The 9,755-nt window shown below is 43.6% G+C and overlaps 1 protein-coding gene across 1 annotated transcript; it reads left to right on the top strand.

Moving 5' to 3' along the window:
* The first annotated feature begins 2,346 nt into the window (after window positions 1–2,346).
* LOC102000588 (macrophage-expressed gene 1 protein) lies at window positions 2,347–4,446 on the top strand. The gene has a single exon (XM_005369705.1). It carries the CDS (start codon window positions 2,347–2,349, stop codon window positions 4,444–4,446), a length of 2,100 nt encoding a protein of 699 aa, XP_005369762.1.
* The last annotated feature ends 5,309 nt before the right edge of the window (window positions 4,447–9,755 follow it).

Consider the following 9,755-nt stretch of genomic DNA (forward strand, 5'->3'; position numbering starts at 1 on the left):
GGGAGGGAGAGAGAAATAAGTCATTTTAAAAGAATTGTGTTTTCTATAAAATGTTTTTAATTTTAGGGTTGGTTGGAGGGAAGATGGGGAGGAGCAGGAAGAGGAGAGGGAGCAGGAACTGTGGTTGGTATGTAAAATGAACTTAAAAAAATTTAAAACCTTTGTGTTTATGTTTCTAAAATTTAACTATTTTACTAGCATGTATCAATTATCCATAATGGGATTCATCATGGCGTCTTCATGCATAATATATTTTGATTATATTCACTTCTCCTTGACCTCTCTTATCCTTGTCCTACTAAAACAGTTTGCTATATAACCCTTGATGAATTCCATGACTATATTAATTTTCATTTTCTATGCCAAAATTGAGGAGGAAGACTGTAGCAAAGAAAAAAAGGCAGACATTAAGTGTTTAGAAACATCTAGATTTAGAACTGCCTACATTGACCTCGCTGCTATTCTTCTTTCAGAAGAATGAGCTCAAGAAAACAGCAACAAAGAATGAGAAATTGCTTGTCTGTCTCCAGATGAATGTAGGAGGGAGAGTATTCCACTTCCAGCCAGCCATGCCTGAAACTGGAAGAGAAGGACTCAAATACAGAATCCTGACAGCTGCTTCTATGCTCAGTTTTCTAATTCTGGCCTCCCTCTCCTGAGGTATTAGCATATAACCATCCAATTATAAGCTAAGGAACAGTGTCCTCGGAGGTGCCCGAGTTTTCCAGCTAAGCATAGCCTAGACATTGCTAACAAACAGTCTTTTTTGTTGATTGGTATAAGTCAGTTTCCCTAAGCTGGGTTCTGTGGCATGAACAGAGTCACACTGTGGTAGTTCTGTATTTACAGAACACCATTATGGTTTCAACAGTGACCAGAGAAACTCGTTTGTGAAGACCAGGAACAGAACTTTTAAACTCTCATTTATTTTCATCCCTTCTAAACTCTCTCCTCTGCTATATCAGTGATGACCCAACATTATTCATTTCCCTGAAAACTTCAAGTCAGATAGGTAACAACATTGATCTATAAAATTGAAACATGGCTGCATGTTGGTTATGGTATGCTTTGGGGAGCCATGACGGTGCAATTCAAACTGTTTTTGGCTTCTCTATAGTCCCTGGATACTAGTTAATGTACAAAGACACATTTTAATTTTCCTAAATAACTCATAGAGATGAACTTCCTTTAATTCTGATCCTTGATCACTGGGTCTGATGTATCTCTAAATCATTATTTAACAGAACTGGCATCAGCACAGAAAGAGAGATGGGGAAGGACATAAAACTATGTTCTTCAAATGATATAAAGATGAATTTTAATTTCTTTAATTTTGTAAGGAAGAGTCACACTTATTTTTATACACCTACAGTGGGTTGGAAAACTTAAAAGTACAAAATGTACACTTGCAAATTAAATATACAGAAAAAGGTATGTGTTTGTACACAGGCACACATATTTCTTGATCACTCTATGTTTTTGAAAAATTAAAACTGAGATAATAGAGTGGCTGTTGTCTTCTTTGTGATATTTTTATCTGAAAGGAAACAAGGTCACTCACTCACTCACTCACTCACTCACTCACTCACTCACTCACATGAAATGCTTAGGGCAAGTCAGACTGAAGTGTCCCAGGATACTGCAAACAGAATTGTCTTCATTCTTTATCTCAGCCCCAGATAATATCATACACACACCAAAACAGGAGGGCTTGTAGCGATGAGACATCACAAAACGTGCGTGCATGATACTCTCCCGCCTTTCTTCTGAGAGGACAGCCTCCAGTCTCAGTAAGCCAATGAGAAATCTAAGGCTTGTCCACGAGGTAGAAATACCCTGTACCTGGTGGAGATAAAAGCATGTCAAGAAGGGCAAATGTTGCTACTGACCTCTTCATATTCAGCAAAAGAATCTGGCACTGGAGACTGACAAGAGAACAGAACAGTGAGCCAAGTTTGGAACAAGGCCAAGAGAGCAACCAAAAAGCCAAAACAGGCTCCCCAGGTAAAGAGCAGGTGAGATGTGGGATCTGCTTCTTCTGAGGATGCATTACCGCAGAGTGAACAGCTTGGTTGGAGAAAACGGGTGGAAAGTATGCACAGTATGTGTTCACTTGTATGTTATACTATATTTTGTTGCATGCTCAAGTGATCGTTAGTCTTCCAACCAACTATCTTTGCCAATTTTTCAGCTAACACAGGCTGAAGAGCAACTTATGGTTTTAGGAGAATTGTTTAAATTTCAAGCAACTACTGTTTAAGCAATTGCTTTCTTTTTGTCTTTCAGTTTGTCCCAGGCTCTCTGGTGCATGTCCAGGACCAGTGTGTGACTGGGGCTATCTTCACCATGAACAGCTTCATTGTCACAGTCCTCATCTGGACCGCAGTAGCATGTGCTGAAGAAGACAAGCTCCTAGGAGAGACCAGTGAAACTAGTTTTCGAAAGTGCCAACAGGCGTTCAATATACCCGTTCTGGAAGTGCTACCTGGAGGCGGCTGGGATAATCTGAGAAACATAGACATGGGGCGGGTGATGGACTTGACATACACCAACTGTAAGACCACAGAAGATGGACATTACATCATCCCCGATGAAGTCTTTACTATTCCTCAGAAAGAGAGCAACCTGGACATGAACTCAGAAATCCTGGACTCCTGGGTGAATTACCGCAGCACCACCTCAGCTTCCATCAACATGGGGCTTGATTTTCCTTTCAAAGTCAATGGCAAGTTCTCTTCTGAGTTCCAAAGGATGAAGACCCTTCAAGTGAAGGACCATGCTGTAACTACAAGAGTTCAGGTGAGAAATTTGGCCTACACAGTGAAAAACAACCCAAGTTCAGAACTCAGCTTGGGATTTAAGAAAGAGCTCATGGAAATATGTGACCATCTAGAGAAAAACCAGACAAAGATGGCCACCTACCTGGCAGAACTGTTGGTCCTCAACTATGGCACACACGTAATCACCAGTGTGGATGCTGGGGCCGCACTCATTCAGGAGGACCACATAAGGTCCTCCTTCCTTAAGAACCACAAGGGAAACCATGTCGCTGTGACCACCTCTGCTGGAATCACTTTCGCAAAGGCTGTGAACTTCAACTCTGAAGTAGGCTTTGATTACCAAAATAGCTTGACCAGAGGCTACCTTGCTAACAGAACCAACTCCAGGATGCAGAGCATCGGAGGGGCTCCATTCTACCCAGGCATCACCTTAGAAACCTGGCAGAATGGCATGGCTAACCACTTGGTGGCAGTAGACCGATCTGGTTTGCCTCTGCATTTCTTCATCAAGCCTAACAAGCTGCCTGGTTTTCCGTACCACTTGGTGGAGAAGCTGTCGAAGACAGTGGAAACCGCTGTGAGAAACTACTACAACTTTAACACATACCCGGGCTGCACAAATGTCGATTCTCCCAACTTCAATTTTCAAGCCAATACAGATGACGGCTCCTGCGATGGTAAGGTAGCCAACTCTCCCTTCGGAGGTGTTTATCAGGTGTGCCAACCACTCTTTTATAGTTCACTAAATCTCTGCCAAGAGTTGGAACAGAAGAATCCACTCACTGGTGATTTCTCCTGTCCCTCTGGATACAGTACTGTCCATTTACTGACTCAGACCCATGAGGAGGGTTACAGGGACATAGAATGCAGACAGAAGTGCATCCTCAAGATCTTCTGTAAGAAAGTGTATGAAAATGTATTCAAAGTGGCTAAGGCTGAATTCAGGGCTTATTGGTGTGTGGCCAGTAGTCAAATATCCCAAAACTCAGGACTTCTCTTTGGGGGAGTCTTCACTGACAAGAGCATCAACCCTGTGACAAATGAACAGTCATGCCCATCTGGGTACCTTTCACTGAGTCTGTTACAGAACCTCAAGGTATGTGTTTCTATGGATCATGAGCTGGGGCATAAGTTTTCAGTCCCCTTTGGTGGGTTCTTCAGTTGCACAAAGGGGAACCCTTTGGTTAATTCTTCAACATCCAGAGACTTGGGGGAATCATTTCTGCAAAAGTGTCCTGGGGGCTTCAGCCAACAGCTAGCTGTTATCAATGATGGTTGCCAAGTGTCCTATTGTGTCAAGGCTGGAATCTTTACAAAAGATTCCCTAGCCCCTGTTAGGCTACCACCTTACACTCAGCTTCCTCTCATGAGTCAGTCTGACACCAGCTCTAATGAAGAGACAAGTAGCGATAGTGCCGAACCCTATGCCCAGCAGTGGAGGCTAGAGAGGCCATCGGGACTGCACAGAGGAAGCACATCAGGAGAAACCATTGCTGGAATCACAGTTGGGGCTATCCTGGCAGTAGGTGTTTTCATTGCCATGGCCATCTATGGCCACCGGAGGTCTAAGAAGAGTGAATACAAAGTAACTTCAAAAATGCCTTTTCCTTCTTTTGCAAGAGCTAGAGCCACTCCTGATGGAGTGCAGGATCCAACTCCAGCTTAATTCTTCCCGAATGGAACAGTTTCTCTCACCTCCAAGCATGGGTTCAAGCATTTCTTTTACTCCTTTCTCCTTCACCTCTGCCTTCCTAAGGAGTAAAATGAAAGCTGCAATAAAAAGAAAGTTTTATAATGCTGTGATTGTGTTCATGTCTCTGCATTGGGGATTAAAGGATCAATGTGAACAAGGTAGGGGAAGAAAGATTTCAACTAATTCAGCGAAAGCCAGCCCTGGTTCCCAGCCAGAATGGGAGTGTGCATTCCCAACAAGTCACAGGTCACCTTCACCTGAATCTCTGTATGTGAAAAGAGATAGGCCAGGGAGCAACAAGAGCTTTGGGATGAAACTGCATTTAGTCTGAAGTCGACAGAAGTTTCCAATTTGTGTGTCAGAAGATGTTACCATCCCTGTATCTTGTTTGGGGTTTTATGCTCTCAGAGGCAGTCAGGACTCTGAAAAGACACAGGCATGTAGTGATATTTCACTTGTATTTTTAATAAATAAAGCATGCCTGAAGTTCAGAGAGTAAAACCATCACACTGATCAGCCTTACAGACCAGGCAGTGGTGATACACACCATTAATCCCAGTAGCCACACTAATTTGCCATAGAAACCGGCAGTAGTGGTACACACCTTTAATCCCAGCACTAGAGAGGATTATACAATGGGAGGAGACAGCTCTCACACACAGTCTCATTCTGAGATTCCTGGAGACAGGATCACTATTTCGGACTAAGGTAGAGGTAAGAGCCAGTGACTGACTGGTTTGCTTTTCTGACCTTCAGGCAAACTTTATTTATTACAATACAAATAAAATGCCACCACACAGACAGTCCTGTTCAGTCAGTGCTGTAGAACTTCCTGAACTCTCATGGCTGTGTCAACTCCCCATGCACCCCAAAGGACCGCGGACTCATAGCAAGCCCAAGCACCTCAAAGGACCGGGAACTCGTAGCAAGCCCATTTTCTGTCTGCCCCACAGTTAGGATTTCCTTTGTCCAGATCAATTTTAGACTTCTGAATAGTGTCAACAAACCTTCAGGAAATATTTTAACTTACAAACTTCTCATACGAGCTCAGAAGCAAAAGGGTGGTAAGAAACTGGAAATAAATCAAGAAATGTAAAACTCAGGAGGACCCCAATGTTCCAGGAACTGGCTGATTTCTTCTCGCCGGCCTCAGGCAGACGTTGAAAGGGACTGTTGTTTAGATAGGTCAATTATTATGGTTTAATCTTCGATGTTACCAAAAATATAAGTCTTTCTTCTTCTGTGATTAACACTCACCCTTCATGTCTTCCCACCGTAAGTGTGGGAACAAACACAGAGACACAGACATACATACACCCCATATTACAAGTCTTTATTTTCCAAGGGGTGAAAAATGCAAAAGTCAGAATAAGCCCCCACTTAAGTTTACTTCCTCCTTTAAACTAAAACCAAATCCAAAATTCATTATGTCCTGTTCTTTCAGTTTTGGCTTGCTTTCCCTGCTAGACACAGGGCTGATGTGATTAAAAAAAAAAAAGTTATGCCGGGCGGTGGTGGCACACGCCTTTAATCCCAGCACTCGGGAGGCAGAGGCAGGCGGATCTCTGTGAGTTCGAGGCCAGCCTGGTCTAGAAGAACTAGTTCCAGGACAGGAACCAAAAGCTACGGAGAAACCCTGTCTCGAAAATCCAAAAAAAAAAGTTATGTCATTAAGTTAACTGGAAAAGGCCTCAAGAACCACTTGTGACATTTATTTCAATTGAAGAATGACTTTCATAGGATATCTGGCAGGGTACATTATTGACACCTGGCAATAGTTGGGGTTTTGTTCAATTTTAATATCTGATTTGATTCTCTACAACATAAAAATTACTCCACAGCCGCCTCAGAAATTGTGTACCTATTCACCACAGCGTGTGACCAGTGAGCCATCTTCTATGAAAGACCATGTGTTCTCTCCCCACCGTCTACAGTCAAGGGCTGTGCACACAGTAGGCCTTCTGAGTGCACAGTGGTCTCAGCCTCTGGGAATGTGGGAAGAATTACTCATTCACTGCAGAGAAGAGTGAAGAGCTGAATTTGAATTCTGCCTCCCTCCTGCCCTGTCAAAGGGGGTTGACTCCATTACCTCTTCACCAAACCTGCCCTTTTAGTATTAAAAGGTTCAGTATTAAAACATTTTTCTTCATGCCTTGTGGGTTCTAAATGAGTTTTACATTTCAGCCAAGCTAAGAATTCGTCTTAAAGTGCTGACTTTCCTCTGTGAATTCTTTAAGGATTACTAAGCCTGTCCAGCACAACAGGAGACTCCCATTGAGACAAAAGTATCTCACTAATTTATATTTCTACTAACAAAGATGCATATAAATATTTGTTAAAATGTGTACTGGAAGCCTTCATTACTTTCTTATTGTGTTCTAATCAGTGTTAGAATCATTAAAACTAAACGTTTATTTGAAGGGGAAAACCCACCTGCAAATGATTAAAGACTATACTCCATCGTAGTCAAGTGAAGTCACTTTCAAGAAGTTGGTATTCAGGACCCGAGACTTGTTCAGCAGCTGAGAGCACTTGCGGCTCTCTGAGATTGTATTCCTAACACTCACACAGCAGCACACAACCCTCCACAACTCCAGTCCCAGGGGACCCACATAAAATCAAAACAAATTAATATTAAGAAAAAGTTAACATTTCTGGCTTTCAAGATAACCATTTTCCCACAAAGTCACACTCCTTTCCCTTGCCATGTGGTCTGTTTAATTGGGAGGAACCTAGACTCAGGCCAGGTCAAATGTGTGGGTAGAAGAGACGTGGAAAGTTTTAGAAAATAAAGGGGTTTTCCCTTTATCTAGCTAGTCGGACTGAGGTTGCTCACACGTAGAGGAAGTAATCCACATGCTTCTGAGACAGGTGCCAAAGCACTTCTACAAAAGCAGGCCCTTCAGAGTAACCACAGTTTGTGCTTGTTCATTTGCAGTTTATTGTTCTGCAATACACCTCATGAGCACCAGGGGGCGATGTCCTCTCGTAGAGCAACACCAAGAACTTCAAAGCACAACAGTTACAAACAGAACACCTGACCTCTGGACCTTCACCAGCCCTCTCCCGGAAACCCCCATTCAGATGCTGTTGGTAACAGACAAGCAAAGGGGGCAGCGATTGTTTTTTATGCTGGGTGAATGTTCTCAAAGCTCTCACGCTGTTGCATACCAAGCTCCTCTGAGATAAAAACTTTCCATCTCGGAGGGAAGCTTCTCAAGACACAGAGTGTTCTCAAGGGAAAGCAAACATTCCATCTTGTATGTCACACTCATGTCTGGGGCATCAGGGCAGGCACTCAGGGCAGCAGCTGAAGCAGAGGCCATAGAGGAACGCTGTTCATTACTGTGCTCCCTATGACTTGCTCAGTCACATCAATGTGCGTCCTGACACATCAATCATTAACCAAGAAGACGCTCCTCAGGTTCGTCCACAGGCCAGTCTGTTGGGGACATTTTCCTAAGCTGACTTCCCTCTTCCCATGACTCTTGCTTATGTCAAGCTGGAAAAACAAACAAACAAACAAACAAAACAAAAACAAAAACAAAAACCTCACCAGGACACTCCCTAAGTTTGGGAAATAAACATCTCAAAAGCCCAGTGTCTCTTTCTCTTCCTGCTGCCTATAGATCTAGAACTCTCTGCTGCCCTCCAACACTATGTCTGCCCGTGTGCAACCATGCTTCCTGGCATGATACTAAACCTCTGAACTGTAAGTCGGCCCCAATTAAATGCTTTCCTTTACAAGAGTTGCAGTGGTCATGGTGTCTCTTCACAGCAACAAAATCCTACGACAACTAGCTAGGTATAAATAGAAAGGACTTCTGAGAGACATTCTCAGATAAGTTGAACTGCCTAGAAGAGGCTCAGACCAGCCAAGCTGCCTAGAAGACGCAAGATGATCCCTGAAGAGTCACATGGAAGGGGTTCACATTACCTGAGCTGGCTGGAAGAGATGGTCTCCAAACTGTTGAGCCCCCTTCTAGCTGTACAGTGTGCTCTAGGTTTCCAACTTCTGTGAGCCTACCCATGCTAGGGTAGGCTGTTGGTGATGCAACCGTCTTTGTGTCATTTCTGATTCTAAAAGTAACCCCTCACCCATATTTCCACAAGAAAATGAGAACAAAATACAAACAACAACAACAACAAAAAACCTCACTGACTCACCAGGAGGTACTTCGGAGGTATCCGAACGTGGTTGGTTGCACAACATGAGCAATGAGCGGGGCAAGATGGGGGAAAAGTAGTTTTGACCAAGTTTGAAACCACAGGGAAGTCTGAGTCTTACGAAAGGAGAGGTGAATGGAACACAAAGGCACAGATTACCACAGATATACTACCCATCTTCAGGGATCAGCGTCTCATGAGGTGTGACAAATCCCACTCGTCACCCCTGGAGTCCCAGGCAGGGAGAACATGGCTGTTGGTGCTGAGACTGTGAAAGGAAAAGCATGGGGCCCAGCAGAGCACATTGGAGCTTTTTTTTTTTTTAAGCAAAGTGGCTAGTACCCAGGGTTTGCCCTCCTTCAGATCATGACTATACTCTTATGTATTGGCAGAAGAGAAGAGGCAAGAGATTTCCCCTGACCTTAAGGGGCTTTCTGAACCCAAGCCTGGGTACTGGGGCCTTAAATGATGTGGGAGGGACACAGGCCACTGATCTTATGTTTAGTGCTCTAGGGGTTAAGAACTGTCCCCAAAGTCACGAAAACCTGTTTCAACACAGATGTGACTCTAGTTCCCATTAACCCAGACCAAGGAATTAGCATAAACATCATGTGAGTGTCTTAGGCTTCTCAGCAAGAGGCAAAACTAAAAACTCAGGGAGAGTTACCACCACAAGCTGGGCAAACCACCTCACCACAAACGGCTCTGGTGGAAATAAAAGTATGATGCATAAATCACACATCACACAAAAGACAAGTCACCAAGAGGAAGCGCTAGCAGGTGCGCTAACGGTGATGTGCATGATATAAATTAAGACTATCCTTAATTTGGCCGAGTGGACTATCTCAGCCATAATTTGGAGTCAAGAAGATTCCTATAACTGACTCACAGATCCTGGGCCGTGTGTCTTAGAGATGCTGGAACCTACATTAGCAGATTCTGCAGATAGGAAAACAGAGACTTAAAGACAGAACTGACTTCCTTAAAGGCACCAGCAGCTTAGTGGCAGAATGAGGAATTGAATCCAGTCTCCAGGTTCCCAGCTAGCTCTGTGTTACTTTGTGTGTGTATTAAGGGGAGGGGCTGCATTCAAGTGTATATGAGTGTGCATGCCT

Source organism: Microtus ochrogaster, unplaced genomic scaffold (assembly GCF_000317375.1).
Source record: "Microtus ochrogaster isolate Prairie Vole_2 unplaced genomic scaffold, MicOch1.0 UNK56, whole genome shotgun sequence".
In the NCBI taxonomy this organism is placed as follows: domain Eukaryota; kingdom Metazoa; phylum Chordata; class Mammalia; order Rodentia; family Cricetidae; genus Microtus; species Microtus ochrogaster.

What these genes read in the sequence shown, in the direction of transcription:
- LOC102000588 (XM_005369705.1), top strand. Translation starts at nt 2,347, where the DNA reads ATGAACAGCTTCATTGTCACAGTCCTCATCTGGACCGCAGTAGCATGT.